General features: G+C 39.9%; 1 protein-coding gene across 1 annotated transcript; it reads right to left on the reverse strand.

Annotated features, from left to right (window-relative positions):
- Window positions 1-19441: 19441 nt before the first annotated feature.
- LOC140175642 (uncharacterized) lies at window positions 19442-20746 on the reverse strand. Its single transcript, XM_072204169.1, has 4 exons — window positions 20278-20746; window positions 20031-20086; window positions 19700-19795; window positions 19442-19600 (listed from the first exon to the last, which is right to left on the reverse strand). The coding sequence occupies exons 1-4, from the start codon at window positions 20744-20746 to the stop codon at window positions 19442-19444; spliced, it is 780 nt and encodes a 259-aa protein (XP_072060270.1).
- Between the last annotated feature and the right edge of the window lie 3453 nt (window positions 20747-24199).

The following is a 24199-nucleotide window of genomic DNA, read 5'->3' on the forward strand; positions in this document are numbered from 1 at the left end:
AAATCTTATTTATACACTTTCTATTCTTGGATCTTGGGATTTGGATGGGCTTTTAATTTGGTGAAGAAATGAATTAAATTGGATTTTTAATCCAATTTTCAGCCCATGAAAAATTGACTTCCAGGAGGCTGCCCTGCCCTTGTGGAGGGCAGGGTAGAAAATTGTGCGTGCGGCCTTGTGCGTGCGTGTTTGGTGCGTATGGTACTGCAGGATGCTGCCCTGCCCTTGTGGAGGGCAGGCAGAGTTTTGTGGTGCGCCAGATTCTGCTGCCCGTGCGTGCTGCTGCTGCCGAGACTCCCTTGGTGCGCCAACTCTTGTGCGCTGACCGTGCATCACAAATTTCTGCCCTGCCCTTGTGGAGGGCAGGGCAATGTTTCCAAAAGTGAAGCCCCGCGTTCAAAACTTGGTGGAGGCACACGATACTTCTTTTCCTTGGTTTTCTTGGCACCAAAGTAAGGCCTAGTTCCTTGCTTCCTCATGGTGCCGAGTTCGATCCTTGTGGCAAGCATTGGTAAGCTTTTTCCTTGAATTTATTTCTTTGATGAGCCCGATATTGCTCTTGAGGAGGGCAGGGCAGAGTTTTTGCTCTCCTTGATCCTTGGCATCAATTTGTGCTCCGCCCTTGTTGTGGGCAGGGCAGTGTTGCTTCTCAAAGCTTGTTTCATTATGTTGCCCTCCTGGAGGGCAGTGTGCCCTTGTGGAGGGCAATGTTTGCTTCCTCCCTTCCATGCGCCACACTTCTTCTCTCCTTGGGCCACGCTTTCTTAAGCCACGTTTTTCCTTTTTTTCTTTCTTTCTTCACCTACAAGAAACCAAAACAACCACTCAAAGTATCTCTAAATTCACAAGGTTTATAATTCATTAAAAATTAATTAATTCTTGCTCAAACCTCATGATTTAGCATCAATTTAATGGTAGTTGCTTGATTTATAGAAGTTATGTATTTTCATTCCAAATCACTTACTTAGGATGCAAGAAAGTGCATAAAGACTAATAAAACTAGTGAAATTAGCTTGAAAATGGGTATATGATGACTTGTCATCAGCAACATGGAACTGGCGTTGAGCGTCAGCTTACGTCATCTAATCACGAATAAAATATGGACTATTATATATTGCTGGAAATCTCTGGATGTTTACTTTCCAACGCCATTGAGAGCGCGCCATTTGGAGTTCTGTAGCTCCAGAAAATCCATTTCGAGTGCAGGGAGGTCAGATTCCAATAGCATCAGCAGTCCTTTGTCAGCCTTTGTCAGAGTTTTGCTCTGGTGCCTCAATTTCAGCCAGAAAATACCTAAAATCACAGAAAAACACACAAACTCATAGTAAAGTCCAGAAATGTGAATTTAGCATAAAAACTAATGAAAACATCCCTAAAAGTAACTAGATCATACTAAAAACTACCTAAAAACAATGCCAACAAGCGTATAAATTATCCGCTCATCAATGACCATAGCTTGCTTCATACCAACAATATCTATAGGATCAACCCTTACTCACGTAAGGTTTATTACTTGGACAACCCAGTGCACTTGCTGGTTAGTTGTGCGAGGTTGTGAAGAAAGTGTTGAGTTATAAACGCGCATACCAAGCTGAATGCCATTATTAGTGATCACAATTTCATGCACCAGAAGGACCCAGGGAGTTTTCACATCCCCTGTGCTATAGGAGAAACAATGATTGATAAGGGACTCTATGACCTGGGAGCAAGCATCAACTTATTGCCTCTATCCCTCATGAAAAAGCTTCAAATCAATGAGCTAACACCAACAGACGTAATCATCAAATTGGCTGACAAAACTCAAAAACAGGCAATAGGAGTGGTTGAAAACGTGTTAGTGAAGGTTGGGAACTACTTCCTTCCCACAGACTTTGTTATCTTGGAGATGTAAGAGAATCACATCCATCCCATCATCCTGGGGAGACCATTCTTAGCCACAGCCAGGGCGCTTATAGATGTGGAGTCAGGAAAGCTAATATTGACGATACATGATGAATAACTCACTTTCAATGTCTTTAAACCCTCACAAGAAGCAGATCATGAAAACAAAGAATCAAGGGAAGAGCACAATAAGGAACTGATGGAAGAGACAAGCACGGAAGCACAAACAATACACCTGAGAATCCCTCTGGTTGACAAGCAATATGGTCAGAAGGAATAGCAGCCAAGTGTAACCCAAGAGGAGCTAAACCCACCAGAGTCATATGAGACCAGCAACAAAATCTTCCTGGAAAATGGAACCACAAGGAGCAGGACAACATCAAAGGGAACAAGGAAAAAGGCCCTAAGGGGATGGAGGAACAAGAAGATCCCTACAGAGGATTTCTCTCCAGGAGATGAAGTGATCTCTGCTTATTTTCCACCTATCCCACCTCATCTCCCCACCATCCCATCTCAGTTGCGTCAAGTGTACACCATCAGCAAAATTCTTTCCTTATAACATGTGGAGCTTCTTAATAAAGCCAATGGAGACAGATTCACTGCAAGAGGGGAAGATTTGAAGCACTACCAACCACCCTGACAAAGGCCCAACGTCAAGCTAATGACGCTAAAGAAGCACTTCATGGGAGGCAACCCATGTTTTATATCCTTTCCTTTAAATTTTTAATAGTAGTTAATAAAGCAAGTTCATGAATTCTAAATCAACTTTGACAGGCACTTAGAAGAATCTTTATATGCAGCATATAGTGAACAACAATTTTGGTGTTCAGGGCACACTAAGATGGCACATACACAATTCATATCATGTCAGTCTTAGAGCCTTAATTAAATCATTTTACACCACATGCTCACAAACTAAGTTTGGTGTCACCAATGTTGCATGAATGAACACTTAGTTAGTCGGTTGGTTTGCATTCATGAATGGCACTTAGTTAGTCAAAATCAAAAATTAAAAAAAAAAACAAGTAGCTAGCTTCCCATCCCTAATTTTTCCGCCACAATTCAAACTAATCTCTCTTTTCTTTTGTCTTGCAAGGAAATCGAAGGGAAAGTTGGAGGGAACTGATGGGATAACCCAAGGGGGGTGGTTCGGCCACTTCACCAAGGGAACTACACACATGTCTTCAAGGGAAGTACCTTGGGAAGTGTTGCCATGCAACGTTGGCAGAAGGATCGCCTTGGAGACCGAACCAATCATGTCATAAAAGTGGTGATCCTCGTGCTCATTCTACACCAAACCCCAACCGTCCACCATTGGATTTTTCTATCAATCCACACCCTTAAATCTCATCATCCTCCTATATAACGAACCCCCCACTCTAAACCCTTCCATATGCAAATATCCTTTCAATCCATCTCTCTTCTTTCTTTCGAAACACAAACTTAACACTTCTTCTCCCATCAAAAGCCTTCTCACACACTCTCATAGCTACATCTTTTCAACTGCAAGCATCCATACTTCTACAAATTTGAAATCAAAGGTTACTCATGGCATCATTGAGCTCTAAAAGATGAAAAGAGAATGAGCCTATAGAGCAACCCCTTTTGATGAGAAAAAATTTAGAACCTTTCACCATGCATTATAATTTGGATAGATGGCTGAAAAAGAGATCATATATGAGCTATGCTTTCAAGTCACGAAAACTGAGTGCTCCGAAATCACAAAGAAGGTGGAAAAGAGAATATGGAAGCTCCTCACTGATCCGGTCACAAGAGTAAATGCAACTCTTGTAAGAGAGTTTTATGCAAATGCGGTCAGGTATGATAGGGCAGATGAATCTTATATAAGCTTCGTAAGAGGGATGACGGTGGATTTTAGTCCCATGAACATCATGAGGGTGTTAAAGCTATGAACCATACCATTCGCAGAAGAGAGCTATCAATCCAAAATAGATAGCAGTCTCAATTATGACCAGATTGTGGAAGATATCTGCATACCAGAAGCGGATTGGGTAAGAGATTCCCATAGGAAGCCCAAATTTATTAAGAGAGGCTATCTCACCCCTGAAGCAAAAGGATGGTTCAAAATTGTAAGGAGATCCATCCTTCTCGCCGAAAACAACTCAGAGGTAAACCGTAAGAGAGTAGCAATGGTACAATGCATACTCAAAGGGAGAGAGATCAAGGTTCACGAACTCATAGCTCAGGGCATTCGGAAGTTCGCTGAGAAAAGTGATTTCTGGAGGAAGGTTAGGCTACCCCAGCACTATTTTCTGTCTGTGCGCAAAGGCTGGGGTGGTGTTCGAAGATGGAAACCCCGTGTGGATAAAAGTCGGTATCCCAATTACTCTTCGACGGATGCATGCCGTTGCACCTCCCCTACCTCAACGAATACTAAGAAAGAGGCCAGCCTATCAAGTTGAAGAAGGACAAAACCTAGAGGAGCAAGCCCCAACCACTTTAGACATGCATAAATTACAAGAAGCTATTGATGGCTTGTCTAGGCAATACATAGAGAATCAAGGGGCACAGAAGGAGCTTCAACTGCAAATGATGGATCGCCAAGAAGAATCATTCTCTAGATGGATGAATCAACAAGGGGAGTGGCAAAAGCAATTGATGGAGCAACAACTGGAACAAGGGAGACAGTGGGGTGAATCCTTCCATAGGTTGAACCAAAAGCAAGATCAACAACAAGAAGCCATCCAGAAGCTAATCAATATCCAAGCACATCAAGGTGCACACATTCATGAGATGCATCGGAAACAAAGAGAACAGGTAGATCTTTTCGATGAATACAGAGCGTTCTCGGAAGGAGTCTATATGAGTGAGACTGGATATCATGTAAACACTCAAGCCAGGCTCGGATACGTAGTCGAACAACTACCTGTATTGCACTCTGGGATCACAAGATATGAGGACGTAAAGGATGAATTAGCACGAGAGGAACGAGAAAGAGCCGAAAGGAGTCTTGAATCAGTAAGAAAGGGACTGGAAGATTGGAAAATAGCCAGAATGACACGGATGCAGGGAAGTGCAAGTGGACACAAAGAAGACAAACGAGAGAGAGAGCATGAGCATTCCAATAAGTAAAAGGTGGTGGAGTTCTCTCTTTGTTCTATCTTTTTCAAGTTTTAAATAAGAAAAATCATGTATGAAATAGAACATGCTTCCATAGTAGCTTAGGAATTTTCAATTATGCCTTTAAGATTCTATTGCTTAAGTCTATGTGTGTTGGCCTGAGTCCCTGGCTTTCATTTTCATCTTGCTTACATGTATGCTTGTCCTCTATGTCAAATAAAAGAAAATGTTATGAAAAACAAGAGTGGGGTTTACCTTGTGAAGTATGTTCTCAATGTTTGTGGTATGGTAATTGATTAGCTAAGTTGGTTCACCAACAAGGTATATAGGCAACTATATGCTCTAAATCACATGCGTGAAGCACATCCTATTAAGATTAGCCAAACAACAAGATCCTAATAAGAAGAAGAAAAAGAATAATAAGAGTTTTAAAAGAAAAGAAAAATAATAAGAAATAAGGCTAGGCACCAAGGGTTTGAATCTTGAGGCATGTTTCTGTGGTGCTTCTGTGCAAGGGATATGCTTGGATGAATAAGCTCTCAGGGGTGCCTTATCACTTGGTAACTTGGGTTAACTAACCCGGGATTATCAGCTGAAAGTCCACTATCAAGAACAACCTCTGCTATAGAGCACTTAGTAACCCAAAAAGGTATTGGACACCAAGGTCTCAAGAAAGAAAATAACAAACCATATGCCTGTGGTGTGCATGTATGGGGGAAAGAGACTTAAGGGAGTAAGTCCTTAGGGGTGTCTTAACACCTAGCACCATGAACCAACTGGTTTGGGAGTGTTGGCTGAAAGCTTATCTTAAAAAGTCGCCCTCTCACAGAGCACTTACCCCAAGAGTGCAATAAACCCTGGAAAAGAAGGGAGGATCAATAAATAAGAAGTCTCATAGGATGCAATCAAGCAAGTATTCAAGAGCATGATAAGGACCTGAAAACCAATAAAGGAATGAACCTAAGTTGCTATGCATGAAACCCCATAAGCCAAGAACTTGACTTCTATAATAAGAACTTGTGATGTGTGGAAAACGATCCAACACAAAACTCACCGGCAAGTGTACCGGGTCGCATCAAGTAATAAAACTCACGGGAGTGAGGTCGATCCCACAGGGATTGAAGGATTGAGCAATTTTAGTTTAGTGGTTGATTTATTCAAGCGAATCAAGTATTGGTTGAGTGGTTTATCATTAATAGAAACTAAATTGCTTGGAATGTAAAGGGAGAGGGGAGAATTGCAGTAAATTAAAGAGCAGGAAAGTAAAAGATGCTGAATCTTAAAGAACAACTAATTAAATGACTGAAACTTAAAGTGCAAGAAATGTAAATTGCAGTAACTTAAATTGCAAGAAATGTAAATTGCTTGAATGGAAAGGGGAGTTGAGGATTGGGAATTCAGAATTCAAACGAGGGAAATTAAATTGCAACAATTAACTAAACAAGAGATGAATTGAACTAGATTAAATCTCAAACAGAAATGGAAATTAAATTGTAGCAGGGGTTCACAGAAGAACCAAAAAGAAAATGAGATCTCAGGGCTTTAGAGACTAGATAGCAGAGTCTAGATCTCAATTCCCTTCCCAGATCCAAATTCAACAAGCAATTAACAAGAAAATTAAAGAAGAAGCAGTAAAGGAAATGTAATTAAACTCAATTCTACAGAAAAGAAATTAAAGAGATCTTGAATGGAGATTGAGACAGAAATTCCTCAATTCTTCACACCCAAGACTCAAACAAGAAAAGTAAAAATGCTCAAGCAAGAACGAGGAAGAAGAGAGATCAATTCTCCTCCCCAATTCTCTGAAATCTCAGTGAAGTCTCCAAGAGAAAGTTCAAAGGTTCAAAAATAAAAGTAAAGATTCAAAGCTCAAAAGAAAAGTTTAAGTTCAAAAGTAAAGGAAAAGGTCTTAATTACATCAAAATATCTCCTATTTATACAGTTTCTATTCTTGGATTTTGGAATTTGGATGGGCTTTTGAGTTGGTGAAGAAATGAATTAAATTGGATTTTTAAACCAATTTTCAGCCCAAGAACAATTGCTTCTAGGAGGTTGCCCTGCCCTTGTGGAGGGCAGGGTAGGAAATTGTGCGTGCGGCCCTTGGTGCGTGCGTGTGGTGCATGCTGTGCTGCAGGATGCTGCCCTGCCCTTGTGGAGGGCAGGGCAGAAATTTTTGGTGCGCCGGATTCTGCCCGTGCGTGCGTGCTGTTGCTGCCGAAGCTCCCTTGGTGCGCCATTCTGGTGCGCTGGCTGTGCACCACAAAATGCTGCCCTGCCCTTGCAGAGGGCAGGGCAATGTTTCCAACATTGAAGCTCCGCGTTCGAAACTCGAGCAATGCACACGCTACCTTTTTTTCTTGGTTTTCTTGGCACCAAAGTGAGGCCTAGTTCCTTGCTTCCTCATGGTGCCGTGTTCGATCCTTGTGGCAAGCATTGGTGAGCTTTTTCCTTGAATTTATTCCTTTGATGAGCCCGATATTGCCCTTGAGGAGGGCAGGGCAGAGTTTTTGCTCTCCTTGATCCATGGCACCAATTTGTGCTCCGCCCTTGAGGAGGGCAGGGCAGTGTTGCTTCTCAAGCTTGTTTCCTTATGTTGCCCTCCTAGAGGGCAGTGTGCCCTTGTGGAGGGCAATGTTTGCTTCCTCCCTTCCATGGGCCACACTCTTTTCTCCTTGGGCCACGCTTTCTTAAGCCACGCTTCCTCTTTTCTTCTTTTCTTCACCTACAATAAACCAAAACAACCACTCGAAGTATCACTAAATTCACAAGGGTTATAAATCAATTAAAAATCAATTAAATTTAGCTTAAACCTCATGAGTTAGTATCAATTTAATGGTAGTTGCTTGGTTTAAAGAAGTTATGCATTTTCATTCCAAATCACTTACTTAGGATGCAAGAAAGTGCATAAAGACTAATAAAACAAGTGAAATTAGCTTGAAAAATGGGTATATGATGACCTGTCATCACAACACCAAACTTAAATCTTGCTTGTCCCCAAGCAAGCATCAAAACTAAGAGAAAATTAAATGAACAAGAAAAGAAAACATATCCTTATTAGGCATATAGCTGAACTTGATTCATGGAGTTTTTATGCAGACAATGATAACTCAATTATTGTTGCTGTTACATAATATACATTTTTCCTTAAAAGCTTACTAAACTTGCTGTTATAAGGTTTATTCTTTCTTTCCTCCCTTGCTAACTTTTCTTTTCTCATGTTTCTTAACAAGCTTATTATTCTTTTGGAGGCTTGGTGTCTAATGTTGCAGTAGTAGCCTTTGGCTTTATTTTTACTCAACATCTTTCCACCACAGACACATGGCTCACTATTTCCTCCTAGGATCATTGATGCCCAGCATCTCTTTGGATAACTAAATGTTCTGTATCTAAGTTGCTCTTTATTGTGGACTTTCAATTGGCCATCCCAAATCAGTTGATCTAAGTGACCGGGTTTTAAAATACCCCTTAGAATTTACTTATCCAAGCATATCTTAGTACAAGAACACCACAGGCATATGTCCTAGGGTCCAAGCTATTGGTGTCCAACCTTTATTCTTTGTTTTTCTTCCCACATTGGCTTTCTCTTCTTCCTTTTCTTTATTTTTGTTCTCAAGGGCTTTTTCTTTACTGATAGGAACCTTTATAACAGCAAGCTAGCTCACACTTCAATGAAAATGATATTATGCAGCAATTATTTTATGAGTTAGGCATTTAATCAGACACATATACCACCATAAATTTCCATTCTACTTAAGCAACATTGGACATTTACTTTCCAATTCAAACAATTCTCTTTTATTCAAGCATATGGGAAACAAAACAAAATTCAGCTAGGTGATGGATGACAAGCAATATGCAGATTTAGCATACTTAATCAAACAACTTCACTTGCAACTAGATAAACACTTTAGCAGGATATATAATGGTTTCCATGTTTAAAACAATTCACAGCAGCAAGGGTTGAGTTTAGATACAACCTTTGAAGTTGCAGCCCTTTGATTCTTCCTTCTGCTGTGTTTTCTTTAAGATGCACAATATTTTCAATTATTGACTCATATCCTACATAATTCTCAAAGTTGCTTGCTTCTCAAGCCCTTAATTACATGGTTAGTATGCATAAATTGAGTGTGGCTCCTGGATTTATTTTGGTGTGGGAACACCAAACTTAATTGTTTGCCACAGTCTCTGATGCAACAAGTTAACCATATGTGAAACCTTGTGTCCTTGCTAAAGGTTATGGAATTAAAACTAGAAAGCAGTTAAACAGTTGAATAATTTGTTTGGTTGCTTGGAGCTAGCATTATGCAAGAGGTGAAAATGTGTTTTTAAATGAGATTTTTGGTGGAACACCAAACTTAGAATCTTTCATTCTCCCTGAAATTGTTTTGGTGTGCAACACCAAACTTAGCTCCTTGCAGTACATACCAATTATTCAACCTTTTTATTGAAAAAGCTATGAAACGAAAACTAATCAGGTTGGGTTGCCTCCCAACAAGCGCTTCTTTATTGTCACTAGCTTGACATTCCTCTGTTTTTACTTCAAGAAGGATTTAGGTTCTGAACTTCTTTTTCCTTGTTCCATTGTCCTCCTAGGTATGGCTTTGCTCTGTGACCATTTGCTGTGAATCGACTCTTTGTTGCTTCATCTAGAAATTCAATACTCCCATAAGGAAAGACCTTAGTTACCAAATATGGACCAGTCCACTTAGACTTAAGCTTGCCAGGGAATATCTTGAGTCGTGAGTTGTACAAGAGTACTTGTTGTCCAGGTTTGAATTCTTTCTTCAAAATCTTCCTGTCATGCCACCTCTTGGCTTTTTCCTTGTATATCTTGTTATTTTCATAGGCTTCTAGCCTAAATTCATCCAGCTCATTTAGCTGCAACAACCTTTTCTCCCCTGCTGCTTCAGAATCAAGGTTTAGAAGTTTAGTAGCCCAAAAGGCTTTATGTTCAAGCTCTACAGGGAGATGACAAGATTTGCCATATAATAGCTGAAAGGGGGACTTCCCAATGGGAGTTTTGAAAGCTGTCCTGTACGCCCAGAGTGCATCTTCCAACTTCCTAGCCCAATCCTTTCTTGTGCTACCTACTGTTTTCTCTAAGATTTTCTTCAATTCTCTGTTTGCTAATTCAGCCTGCCCATTAGTCTGAGGGTGATATGGTGTGGCTACTTTATGAATAACTCCATATTTATGAAGAAGTTTCTCCATTTGTTTGTTACAAAAATGACCACCACCATCACTGATAAGACCCTTGGGTACTCCATATCTAGTGAAAATGTGTTTCTTGAGGAATTGAAGGACAATTTGTGCATCACAGGTAGTTGTGGCTATGGCTTCCACCCACTTTGAAACATACTCCACTGCTACCAAGATATATCTGAAAGAGTAAGAAGGGGGGAAGGGTCCCATGAAATCAATGCCCCATAGATCAAATAATTCTAATTCCAAAATGAAATTCTGCGGCATCTCATTCCTTTTTGTCAATCCTCCTGCTCTCTGGCATTCATTACATTGGTGGACAAACTCTCTGGCATCTTTGAAGATAGTCGGCCAATAGAAATCACTTTGCAATATCTTTGCAGCTGTCTTTTCTGGACCAAAATGTCCACCATAAGCTGAGCCATGGCAATGCCACAATATATCTCTTATTTCACTCTCAGGGACACATCTCCTAATTATTCCATCAGAACATCTTTTGAACAGATACGGTTCATCCCACAAAAACTTTCTCGCCTCATTGATTAGCTTCTTCACTTGTTGCTTAGTGAATTCTTGAGGTATCTTCCTCCCCACTTTGTAGTTTGCTATATCAGCGAACCACGGTGTTTGTTGGATCAGCAGAAGATGTTCATCTGGGAAGCTTTCATTCACAGGTTGTGAGGCTTCTTGAATTGTTTCTTGTGGCAACCTTGACAAATGGTCAGCAACTCGGTTCTCAGTACCTTTCCTGTCCCTTACCTCAATGTCAAACTCCTGTAGAAGTAGTATCCACCTGATAAGTCTTGGTTTAGCATCCTGCTTTGACATCAAATACTTGAGGGCAGCATGGTCAGTATAAACCACAATTTTAGATCCTATCAAGTATGATCTAAACTTATCAAACGCATAAACTACAGCTAACAATTCCTTCTCTGTTGTGGTGTAATTTTTTTGAGCCTCATTCAACACCTTACCTGCATAATATATGACATGATGCAAGTTTCCCCTTTTTTGTCCAAGCACAGCACCAATTGCAATATCACTCGCATCACACATGAGTTCAAAGGGTAATTCCCAATCCGGGAGTGTGATAATTGGTGCTGTTGTGAGTTTATGTTTTAAAGTTTCAAAAGCGTGCTGGCAGTTTTCATAAAAAACAAAAGGATTATCAATCATTAATAGATTACTCAAAGGTTTAGCTATTTTAGAAAAATCCTTGATAAACCTTCTATAAAATCCTGCATGTCCCAAGAAACTTCTAACAGATTTCACATTAGTTGGTGGGGGAAGCTTCTCTATAATTTCCACATTTGCCTTGTCGACCTCTATCCCTTTTCTTGAAACTTTGTGACCAAGAACAATCCCCTCAGGCACCATGAAATGGCACTTTTCCCAGTTTAAAACCAAATTAGTTTCTTGGCTCCGTTTCAAAACAAGAGTTAGATGTTTCAGGCAAGTATTGAAATTGTCACCAAAAATAGAAAAGTCGTCCATGAAAACCTCTAAAAGCTTTTTGACCATATCTGAAAAAATGGAGAGCATACACCTTTGAAAAGTGGCTGGGGCATTGCATAGTCCAAATGGCATTCTTCTATAAGCAAAAACTCCAAACGGACATGTGAATGAAGTCTTTTCTTGATCCTTTGGATCTACCACTATCTGATTATACCCAGAATAGCCATCCAGGAAGCAATAGTAAGCATGGCCGGCTAATCTTTCAAGCATCTGATCAATGAAATGAAGTGGGAAATGATCTTTGCGTGTGGCATCATTCAGCCTCCTGTAATCAATACACATCCTCCATCCTGTCACAGTTCTTGTTGGAATGAGTTCATTCTTCTCATTAACAATGACTGTCATTTCTCCCTTCTTTGGTACCACTTGGACTGGGCTTATTCATGGACTATCAGAGATAGGATATATTATCCCTGCATTCCATAATTTCATTACTTCCTTCTGGACAACTTCCTTCATTGCAAGATTTAACCTTCTCTGAGGTTGAACTACTGCTTTGAAATTGTCCTCCAAGAGAATTTTATGCATACATACTGCTGGGCTAATGCCTTTCAGATCATCGATGGTCCATCCTAAAGCGTCATTGTGAGCTCTGAGTACATCAAGAAGCTCTCCTTCTTCCTTTTTTGTCAGGGATGAATTGATGATCACTAGGAAACTTTCTGATGTGCCTAGGAATGCATATTTGAGATGAGTAGGTAATGGCTTCAGTTCTTGTTTATGCACCTCTTTCTTCTTGTTTAGGTTCACCTCCTTGTCAATAGAGATCTCAGCTGCGTGTTCCTCTACTGTCTCTTGATTGATTTCTTCTTCTTGCTCATGCTGATTAGTGTCTAATATTTCTTCCACCAGGCTTTCTATCATATCCACCCTCAGGTAATCTTCTTGCTCAGGAAGGTGTTACATTGACTTGAAAACATTTATGATCATTTGCTCATTGTGTACTCTGAAGATTATTTCTCCTTTTTCCACATCTATAATGGCTCTTGCAGTTGCTAGAAATGGTCTTCCCAAGATGATTGAATTGTTTCCTTCCTCGTCGGTGTCCAAGATCACAAAATTCGCAGGAAAGATAAACTTCCCAACCTTCACTAACAGATTTTCCACAATTCCATTGGGTGTCTTGATTGATCTGTCGGCCATGACTAGTGACATCCTGGTGGGTTTGAGTTCTTCTATAGCAAGCTTCCTCATCATGGACAGGGGCATTAAGTTGATGCTAGCTCCAAGATCACAGAGAGCTTTGTCCAAGGTTAAATCGCCTATGGTGCATGATACTACAAAACTCCCTGGATCCTTAAGCTTTGGTGGGATTCCTTTTTGTAACACAGCGCTACATTCTTCACTGAGCATTACCGTCTCCTTCTCATTCCAGTCTCTTTTCTTGTTGATGGGTTCCTTTAAGAACTTAGCATACAGAGGCATTTCCTCCAATGCTTCAGCCAAAGGTATGTTGATTTCCAGCTTCTTGAAAGTCTCTAGGAATTTAGAAAAGTGTTGGTCCTTAGTCTCTTTATGGAATCTTTGGGGATAAGGCAGTGGAGGTGTCAAGCTTTTCTCCACTTGATGTTATCTTGGATTTGGTTCTTCCATGATCTGCTTTTTCCCTTCTTCAGATTTCGTGGTCTATCTTCTTTTTCTTGAGGTTGATTTTGAGAGGGATTGGTTGCTGTTGCATCTTCATCATTGGCTGCCTCTTTTTCATCTTGTTTCTTGTCACTTTCCTTGGGTTTCTTAGTGGCTTCTTCATCTTTCAGCAGGATTTTTCCACTCCTCAACTGTATTGCCTTGCAGTCCTCTTTTGGATTAGGGATGGTGTCACTCGGTAGTGAGCTTGATGGTTTTTCAACAGAAATTTGCTTGGAGATTTGCCCAATCTGCCTCTATAGGTTCTTCATGGAAGCTTCTTGGTTCTTTGTTGTTAATTCTTGATTCTTCATCATTTTCTCCATGAGTATCTCTAGATTAGTAATCCTCTGAGAGTCTTGTGAGATTGGTTGGTTTTGGGGTGTTGATGGATGATGATAGGTGTTTTGGTTAGTTAGGTGGTTATTGGGTGGATAATGGTTAGAGTTGGGATAAGTATTTTGTGGTTTTCTGTATGTGTTTTGGTTAGTGTTTGGCTGGTTGTTGTGGTTTGTGTTTTTCCAATTGTTTTGAGTTGAGTTCCTTTGCCATGGCTGCTGAATTTGATTGTGGTTGTCTCCCCATCTGAGGTTGGGATGGTTCTTCCAAGAGGGATTGTAAGTATCTCCATAGACTTCATTTGTTCCAGGATTTTGGTTGTGCATGTATTGGACTTGCTCTTGCTGTTGCTTCTCTTGAATTTCTTCATTTTGCCCCCAAATAGTTGATGGTTGGCTTGTGGCACTCACTGATGCAACTTGCAAGCCATCAATCCTTTTGGCCATTTGTTCAAATTGTTGCTGAATCTGCTGTTGCATCATTTTGTTTTGAGCTAAGATTGAATCCACTCCTTCCAACTCCATTACTCCTCTCCTTTGTGATGGTTGGCGTTGCCTTTGGTGAGCAAAGAAATATTGGTTATTAGCCACCATATCAATGAGATTTTGAGCTTCCTCTGTAGTTTTCATGAGTTCTAATGAGCCTCCGGCTGAATGATCAAGTGCTTCTTGAGCCTTCAGAGTAAGTCCCTCATAGAAGTTCTGCAGCTTGTCTTACTCAGTGAACATCTCTGGTGGACATTTCCTCAGCAGTGCCTTATATCTTTCCCATGCTTCATATAAATTTTCAGCCTCCATTTGAGTGAATGTCTGCACCTCAGTCTTCAATCTTATGATCCTTTGAGGGGGATAAAATTTGGCAAGAAACTTGCTCACCAAGTCATCCCAAGTTTTGATGCTCTCCTCTGGAAATGTTTCTAGCCATTGAGTGGCTTTGTCTCTGAGAAAGAATGGAAAGAGCAATAACTTGTAGCTGTCAGGAGGCACACCATTGGTTTTGACAGTATCACAAATCCTCAAGAAGGTAGATAAGTGTTGATTTGGGTCCTCCAATGGCCCTCCTCCAAAAGAGCAGTTGTTTTGAACCAAAGTGATAAGTTGTGGCTTTAGTTCAAAGTTGTTTGCATTGACATTAGGAGTAAGAATGCTACTCCCACAGTGTTTAGCATTTGCAAATGTGTAGGAAGCCAGTACTCTTCTTTGTTGTGGGTTATTATTAACTCCTCCTCCTGGTTGATTGAGATTTGATGGATCTCCTTCCATCTCTTGAAATTCCTCCTCAGATTCTTCCTCTCCAACAATATTCTTCCCTCTTTCAGCTCTTCTTATTCTTCGAAGAGTTCTTTGGTCAATTTCAGAGAGGATAGGGGAAGATCTTCCTGTACCTGACATACAAACACACAACAATAAACACACAGATCCAGAAAACCAGTGAAACTTCAATCTATTGCTAGAATGAAGTTATAGTTAGTTTAAGCAAAAATTCAAACAGTTAGTGTGTTAGTCAAAAATTAAAGAAACAGAAAAGAAAAAGTGCTTGATCTAGACCTCCACTTCACTTAATCATTGTCAATCTATTTCAATCCCCGGCAACGGCGCCAAAAACTTGATGTGTGGAAAACGATCCAACACAAAACTCACCAGCAAGTGTACCGGGTCGCATCAAGTAATAAAACTCACGGGAGTGAGGTCGATCCCACAGGGATTGAAGGATTGAGCAATTTTAGATTAGTGGTTGATTTAGTCAAGCGAATCAAGTATTGGTTGAGTGGTTTATCATTAACAGAAACTAAATTGCTTGGAGTGTAAAGGGAAAGGGGAGAATTGCAGTAAATTAAAGAGCAGGAAAGTAAAAGATGTTGAATCTTAAAGAACAAGTAATTAAATGACTGAAACTTAAAGTGCAAGAAATGTAAATTGCAGTAACTTAAATTGCAAGAAATGTAAATTGCTTGAATGGAAAGGGGAGTTGAGGATTGGGAATTCAGAATTCAAACGAGGGAAATTAAATTGCAACAATTAACTAAACAAGAGATGAATTGAACTAGATTAAATCTCAAACAGAAATGGAAATTAAATTGTAGCAGGGGTTCACAGAAGAACCAAAAAGAAAATGAGATCTCAGGGCTTTAGAGACTAGATAGCAGAGTCTATATCTCAATTCCCTTCCCAAATCCAAATTCAACAAGCAATTAACAAGAAAATTAAAGACGAAGCAGTAAAGGAAATGTAATTAAACTCAATTCTGTAGAAGAGAAATTAAAGAGATCTTGAATGGAGATTGAGACAGAAATTCCTCAATTCTTCACACCCAAGACTCAAACAAGAAAAGTAAAAATGCTAAAGCAAGAACGAGGAAGAAGAGAGATCAATTCTCCTCCCCAATTCTCTGAAATCTCAGTGAAGTCTCCAAGAGAAAGTTCAAAGGTTCAAAAATAAAAGTAAAGATTCAAAGCTCAAAAGAAAAGTTTAAGTTCAAAAGTAAAGGAAAAGGTCTTAATTACATCAAACTATCTCCTATTTATACACTTTCTATTCTTGGATTTTGGAATTTTGGATGGGCTTTTGAGTTGGTGAAGAAATGAATTAAATTGGATTTTTAAACCAATTTTCAGCCCAAGAACAATTGCTTCCAGGAGGCTGCCCTACCCTTGTGGAGGGCAGGGCAGGAAATTGTGCGTGTGGCCCTTGGTGCGTGCGTGTGGTGCGTGTTGGTGCTGCAGGATGCTGCCCTGCACTTGTGGAGGGTAGGGCAGAAATTTTTGGTGCGCCAGATTCTGCTCGTGCGTGCGTGCTGTTGCTGCCGAAGCTCCCTTGGTGCGCCATTCTGGTGCGCTGGCTGTGCACCACAAAATGCTGCCCTGCCCTTGCGGAGGGCAGGGCAATGTTTCCAACATTGAAGCTCCACGTTCGAAACTCGGGCAATGCACACGCTACCTTTTTTTCTTGGTTTTCTTGGCACCAAAGTGAAGCCTAGTTTCTTGCTTCCTCATGGTGCCGTGTTCGATCCTTGTGGCAAGTATTGGTGAGCTTTTTCCTTGAATTTATTCCTTTGATGAGCCCGATATTGCCCTTGAGGAGGGCAGGGCAGAGTTTTTTCTCTCCTTGATCCATGGCACCAATTTGTGCTCCGCCCTTGAGGAGGGCAGGGCAGTGTTGCTTCTCAAGCTTGTTTCCTTATGTTGTCCTCCTAGAGGGCAGTGTGCCCTTGTGGAGGGCAATGTTTGCTTTCTCCCTTCCATGCGCCACACTCCTTTCTCCTTGGGCCACGCTTTCTTAAGCCACGCTTCCTCTTTTCTTCTTTTTTTCACCTACAATAAACCAAAACAACCACTCAAAGTATCACTAAATTCACAAGGCTTATAAATCAATTAAAAATCAATTAAATTTAGCTTAAACCTCATGAGTTAGTATTAATTTAATAGTAGTTGCTTGATTTAAAGAAGTTATGCAGTTTCATTCTAAATCACTTACTTAGGATGCAAGAAAGTGCATAGAGACTAATAAAACAAGTAAAATTAGCTTGAAAAATGGGTATATGATGACTTGTCATCAACTTGTTTCTCTTGTTCTTTCATTCATTATTCTTATGCTTCAGTACTTGCTTAGGGAAAAACAAGCTTTAAGTTTGGTGTTGTGATGCCAGGGCATCTTGGCCAGTTTCACTGACCCTTTCTTTACTGTTTTAAGGTAGTTTCATGCAATTTCTTAGTAAATAAGCAAGTTTTGGGTAGATATACACTTACATCTTGATTCAAGCTAATATTGTGAACTTTACATGATTTCATGAGAATTATGCAAGAATTGAATGATAAAATGGATAATCCATGATCTCAAGACTTGGAACAGAGCTTTGATGCACTTTAGTTGCTTGATTTCAGGACAAAGGAAGCAAGGAAGAGCCACGTTAGCAGCCACGTTAATCTAATTAACGTGACCACTAACATGGAATAGGAATAAGCTTATAGCATTAATGGAAAAAGTGATCGCCAATAACGCCTTCGAAGCCATCATAGCCCACGTTAATTACATTAACATGGTAGCTAACGTGGAGGAAAAGGGGAGCTCCAACGTTAGTGGTAAAAGTGAATACCGCTAACGTTCCAAAAAGGGCACACTTAGCCACGTTAAGAGTCACGTTAATCCAATTAACGTGAACTCTAACGTGGAGGGAGAAAGCAATTGCCAACGTTAGTGACACTCACCTTTGTCACTAACGTTGGGCTAAACCAATAGTGCCTACGTTAGTGGTCACGTGAAGACCACTAATATGAAGGATAACGTGGAGCGAGGAATGATAGGCCAACGTTAGTGACACTCACCTTTATCACTAACGTTGGAGATGGCAATCACCACCACGTTAGTGGTCACGTTAATGCAATTAACATGAGACACTAACGTGGGAAAGAGAGGCGTTTGAAGCGTTAGTGACAAAGGTAAGTGTCACTAACGCTCTCGAAGCTTGGGCATGCCCACGTTAAGGGCCACGTTAGTTACACTAATGTGGATCACTATTGTGGGAAAAGAAGCAAAGAGCAACATTATTAGTAAAGGTGAATGCCAATAACGTTTGTGAAAGATTGTGAAGGACTAAGAGGCAACGTTAGTGGTCACGTTAGTGCCACTAATGTTGAAGTTAACGTGGATCAATTTGGTTTGGAGCGTTAGTGAAAAAGGTGATCGTCACTAACATTCTCGAACCCACATTTTCACTTAACGTTAACACCACTAACGTCCTAATTAACGTCCACCCATGCTTGACTCACACTTTTTCTGCAAGCAAAGCTGAGCCCACTGAAGATTGTAACTGCTTCAACTCATGATCAAAGGCCTATATCCAAGACTTGAAGAGCTGACTAGAAGATCGAGAAGAGTAGTATATATAGGAGTAGTTTTGAACTAGAGAGGAGCTTGGCATTTTGGAGAACTACACTCTGTATATTTACTTTTCCTGTAATTTCTAATTTACTTTAGAATGTACTCTTCTCTATCATCTTCCATTTCCAGAGCTATGAACAACTAAACCCCTTTTCATTGGGTTAGGGAGCTCTGTTGTAATTTGATGGATCAATTATAGTTTTCATTCTTCTTCTTCTTTCTTTTCTCTTGATTTACTAGAAAGATTTCGATCTTAAATCAATTAGTTAGTTGTCTTGGAAAAGAAACTCTCCATAATTGGATCTCCTCTGAGCCTTGGAAAAAGGATGAGGAGATCATGCTAGAAATGCTTTCTCATGTTGGACCAAATTAAGGTTTGGACGGATATAGTGACATATAATCCTCCCAATACTTTGATTTGGAAATACATGTGGTATAATCAGTTACCATACTTCATCTCTTCCCATGAGCAATTAAATCAGGGAATTGGGCAATTGTTCAAGCTTAGAGAGATTGGGTTGCCAAGGAATTGGTATCCAATCACCTAAGATTGCCAAGGAGATCAATGAGATGAGAATGAACTTGATCTGGAGAATGCAACATCTTCTAAGCCCAATGAATCCGCCATTTCTGATCTTACCCATTCTCTTTACGTTCTGCCATTTATTTCTATGTTCATCTCCCCAAATCCCTATTTAAGATTCTGTAATTTACTTTCTGCAATTTACTTTCCTGCCATTTAATTTTCTGCAACTCTTAACTCAATTTCTGCTTTGCTCAACTAGAATATTCCTCCAACTAAAGTTGCTTGACCAATTAATCCCTGTGGGATTCGACCTCACTATATTATGAGTTTTTACTTGACGACAATTCGGTATACTTGCTGAAGGAAAATTTTTTGAGAGACAGGTTTTTGTGCATCACAGCCCCGCTCCTACTGTATAGTTAGATGCGTCGCGCATGATCTCGAATGGCCTACTCCAGTTAGGCCCTCTCACAATAGGAGCTTGGGAAAAGGCAATCTTTAGCTTGTCAAATGCTTCCATGCAGTCCTCACTCAAGTCAAACTCGACGTCCTTCTACAGCAGACAGGACAGAGGTAGTGCAACCTTACTGAAGTCCTTGATAAAATGCTGGTAGAAACCTGCATGACTAAGAAAAGAATGGACTTGCCTCACAGAGAAGGGGTAAGGTAAACCAGCAATAACATCAACCTTTGCAGGATCAACAGATATACCCATATTAGAGACAACATGGCCTAGAACAATACCTTGCTTTACCATAAAATGACACTTTTAAAAATTAAGCACAAGGTTTGAACTAGCACATCTTTCTAATACTCTAGCAAGATTATCCAAACAAAGGTCGAAAGAATCACCACAGACACTAAAGTTATCCATAAAAACTTCCATACAATGCTCAAGACGATCTGAGAAGATACTCATCTTGCACCTTTGAAATGTAGCCGGTGCATTACATAAACCAAAAGGCATTCTCTTATATGCATACGTTCCAAAGGGGCATGTAAAAGTTGTTTTCCCCTGATTCTCTGGAGCAATATGGATCTGAAAATAACCAGTATAACCATCTAGAAAATAATTGTGTGACTTACTTGACAGGCGATCAAGCGCTTGTAGTCAATGCACACTCTCCAAGAATTCTGCACTCTTGTAGACATGAGTTCCCTATTTCTCATTCTTCACTGTGGTGATGCCAGACTTCTTCAAAACCACTTGTACTGGACTAACCCACTCACTATCTGAGATTGGATAGATAATGTCGGCTTCAAGCAATCGGGTCACTTCCTTCTTCACAACTTTTAGAATTGTGGGGTTCAACCTCTTTTGAGGTTGACGGATAGGCCTCGCTCCCTCCTCTAGAAAAATGCAGTGCTCACAGACTTGAGGTCTTATACCTACTATGTTCGCCAAACTCCACCCAATAGCTTTCTTGTTTCTTCTCAGAACATTAAGTAGACACTCTTCTTGTTGGGAAGTAAGCTCCTTTGCAATAATCACCGGGAGCTTTTGATTGTCTGCAAGATAAGCATACTTGAGGTGAGGTGGTAGGGGCTTCAACTCCATGTTCAGCTCATGGCTTGGCACTTGATCATCTGGAACCATTTGAGGTGGCAAGGTGTCTTCAGTATACTCAGAGGCCTTCCCCACACTTGCACCTTGAACCATGTTCTTCTCATCAACTGCCTCTTGGTGAACTTCAGCCATAGTCTCATCAATAATATTACACTGGAAGATAGAGTGGTCTTCCGGTGGGTGCTTCATAGCTTCATCAAGGTTGAAGCTCACTGCTCTTCCATCTATCTCAAAGGAATATGTACCCGAGAAGGCATCCAATTTAAACCAAGAAGTCTTCAAAAATGGCCTTCCAAGCAAGATGGACGAAGGTCTTCCTGAGTCATTAGGGGGCATCTTTAGAATGTAGAAGTCAATAGGAAAATTCAACCCCTTAATGCTCACCAAGACGTCTTCTGCAATTCCAACCACTAAGGTTATGCTTTTATCTGCCAAAACAAAACGGGATGCCGACCTTTTCAACGGTGGAAGGTTCAACGCATCATATACAGATAATGGCATAATACTAACACAGGCACCTAAATCACATATGCAGTCAACAAACTATACACCCCCTATAGTTCAAGTAACCATACAAAGATCGGGATCACCACATTTCTCCGGTATAGCACCCATAAGAGAAGAAATTGAGCTACCCAAAGGAATAGTTTCTAAATCATGGATCTTTTCCTTATTCATGCACAAATCCTTTAGAAACTTAGTGGTGCACGAAATTGTGATTCATTCTTTTCACACTCAAACAGTCCCCGATAATGGCTCCAAAAACTTGGTGCTCAATACCATGATATAAACATAATTTCACAACTTCACACAACTAACTAGCAAGTGCACTAGGTCGTCCAAGTAATAAACCTTACGTGAGTAAGGGTCGATCCCACGGAGATTGTTGGTATGAAGCAAGCTATGGTCATCTTGTAAATCTTAGTCAGGCAGATTCAAATGGTTATAGATGATATACGAATAAAGCATAAAATAAGGATAGAGATACTTATGTAATTCACTGGTGAGAATTTCAGATAAGCGTATGGAGATGCTTTGTCCCTTCCATCTCTCTGCTTTCCTACTGTCTTCATCCAATCCTTCTTACGCCTTTCCATGGCAAGCTGTATGTTGGGCATCACCATTGTCAGTGGCTACAATCCCGTCCTCTCAGTGAAAATGTTCAACGCACCCTGTCACGGCACGGCTAATCATCTGTCGGTTCTCAATCAGGTTAGAATAGAATCCATTGATTCTTTTGCGCCTGTCACTAATGCCCAGCCTTCAGGAGTTTGAAGCTCGTCACAGTCATTCAATCATTGAATCCTACTCAGAATACCACAGACAAGGTTTAGACCTTCCGGATTCTCTTGAATGCCGCCATCAATTCTAGCTTATACCACGAAGATTCTGATTAAGGAATCCAAGAGATAAACATTCAAGCCTTGTTTGCTTGTAGAACGGGAGTGGTTGTCAGGCATGCGTTCATAAGTGAGAATGATGATGAGCATCACATAATCATCACATTCATCATGTTCTTAGGTATGAATGAATATCTTAGAATAAGAACAAGCTGAATTGAATAGAAGAACAATAGTAATTGCATTAATACTCGAGGTACAGCAGAGCTCCACACCTTAATCTATGGTGTGTAGAAACTCCACCATTGAAAATACATAAGAACAAGGTCCAGGCATGGCCGTGAGGCCAGCCTCCAAAACGTGATTAAAAGATTCAAAGATCTCAAGATGATCAAAGATCCAAAGATGAAAATACAATAGCAAAAGGTCCTATTTGTAGAGAACTAGTAGCCTAGGGTTTACAGAAATGAGTAAATGACATAAAAATCCACTTCCGGGCCAACTTGGTGTGTGCTTGGGCTGAGCATTGAAGAATTTTCATGTAGAGATTTCTCTTGGAGTTAAACGCCAGCTTTTGTGCCAGTTTGGACGTTTAACTCCCATTCTTGTGCCAGTTCCGGCGTTTAACGCCGGGCAGTTTTGAGCTGATTTGGAACACCAGTTTGGGCTATCAAATCTCAGACAAAGTATAGACTATTATACATTGCTGGAAAGCCCAGAATGTCTACTTTCCAATGCCGTTGAGAGCGCGCCAATTGGGCTTCTGTAGCTCCAGAAAATCCACTTCGAGTGCAGGGAGGTCAGAATCCAACAACATCTACAGTCTTTTTCAGCCTCTAAATCAGATTTTTGCTCAGGTCCCTCAATTTCAGCCAGAAAATACCTGAAATCACAGAAAAACACAAACTCATAATAAAGTCCAGAAAAGTGAATTTTAACTAAAAACTAATAAAAATATAATAAAAACTAACTAAAACATACTAAAAACATACTAAAAACAATGCCAAAAAGCGTACAAATTATCCGCTCATCAATTAGCATACTTATGGGTAGACTTAGCTAGATCGGTGATCAGTTGCCAGGCTTCTGTCGCCGTCTCGTACTTCGTCAGAGAGACATTACTCGCAGCATCCAAGAGGGTCTTGTCTCGAGGCTTCATGCCTTGGTGATAAACCCTAATTTTGTGGTTTATCTTGTGTAGAATTTGGAGGGTTTTATCAATATTTTCCATACTTATTCATATAAATTGAATGGTTTTGTGTTTCCTTTCAAATTTTGCTTCATGAAGGAAAACATGCTTCTTTGACTCTAAAAATGCTATATTTTAATCCTCATCTATTACCATTCGATGCCATGATGTGTTTGTTAAGTGAATTCAGGATCTATAGGGCAAAGTGATGATTAGATTTTTGATGGCTTAGAAATTCACTAATGAAATATCGTTGTAAAGTATAGTTTCTAAACCAAGCAATAATCCTTTTATACAAAAGATTGTTTGTTACAAGTAACAAACCCCTAAATTTATAAACCGAAGTATTGAACCTCGGGTCGTTCTCCCTAGGAATTACAATAAAGTGTCTTATTATTGGTTGTGAGTCATATTTGGGGTTTTTAAGATTTTAGACAAGAAATATAAATGGTAAAGAAAATAAACTAACAACTAACAAAGCTCTTGGCAAGATATGAGAACTAAAAGTCCTATCCTAGTTATCCTCCTCAATTGTGATAACAAATTATTCATTACTCCCACTTAGTTAACCTCTAACCATGGAGGAAAGTCAAGTGGATGAATCAATTTGATTCCTCAAGTCCTAATCAACTCCTAAAGGAAAGACTAGCCTTAGAGGCATTCAAATCAATTAGCAACTTCTAATTATCAATCAACAAGGGAATTAGATAATTCAAGAGTCACTAATTACTCCACCTAGGCCAAGAGGAACAAAACCTACACAAAAACCCAACCAAGCATTTCATCAAATACTTGGAAGGTATAAAAGAAAAGCAAATCAAATATATAACAAGAATGAAATCTAACAAAAATTATTGAAAAGAATTAACAACGACAATTAAAAGAGACACAATTACTATGAATTACCTTGAATTGAATGGAAAGAAAATGGAAGGAAGAATAGTAGATCTACAACAAAATACAAGAACAACATAAAAGAGATTACAACAAAGAAGAAGATGAATGTAATAACAAAGAATTGAGAAGAAAGAAGTAGAAAAAGATGAATGAAAATCT

Source organism: Arachis hypogaea, chromosome 10 (assembly GCF_003086295.3).
Source record: "Arachis hypogaea cultivar Tifrunner chromosome 10, arahy.Tifrunner.gnm2.J5K5, whole genome shotgun sequence".
Classification (NCBI taxonomy): domain Eukaryota; kingdom Viridiplantae; phylum Streptophyta; class Magnoliopsida; order Fabales; family Fabaceae; genus Arachis; species Arachis hypogaea.

Coding starts and splice junctions, on each gene's coding strand:
- LOC140175642 (XM_072204169.1), bottom strand. CDS start 20,746: ATGGCTGAAGTTCACCAAGAGGCAGTTGATGAGAAGAACATGGTTCAA. Junction 20,087..20,277: donor TATCTATCCAATCTCAGATA/GTGAGTGGGTTA, acceptor GGTTATTTTCAG/ATCCATATTGCTCCAGAGAA. Junction 19,601..19,699: donor GTTTACCTTACCCCTTCTCT/GTGAGGCAAGTC, acceptor TGTCTGCTGTAG/AAGGACGTCGAGTTTGACTT.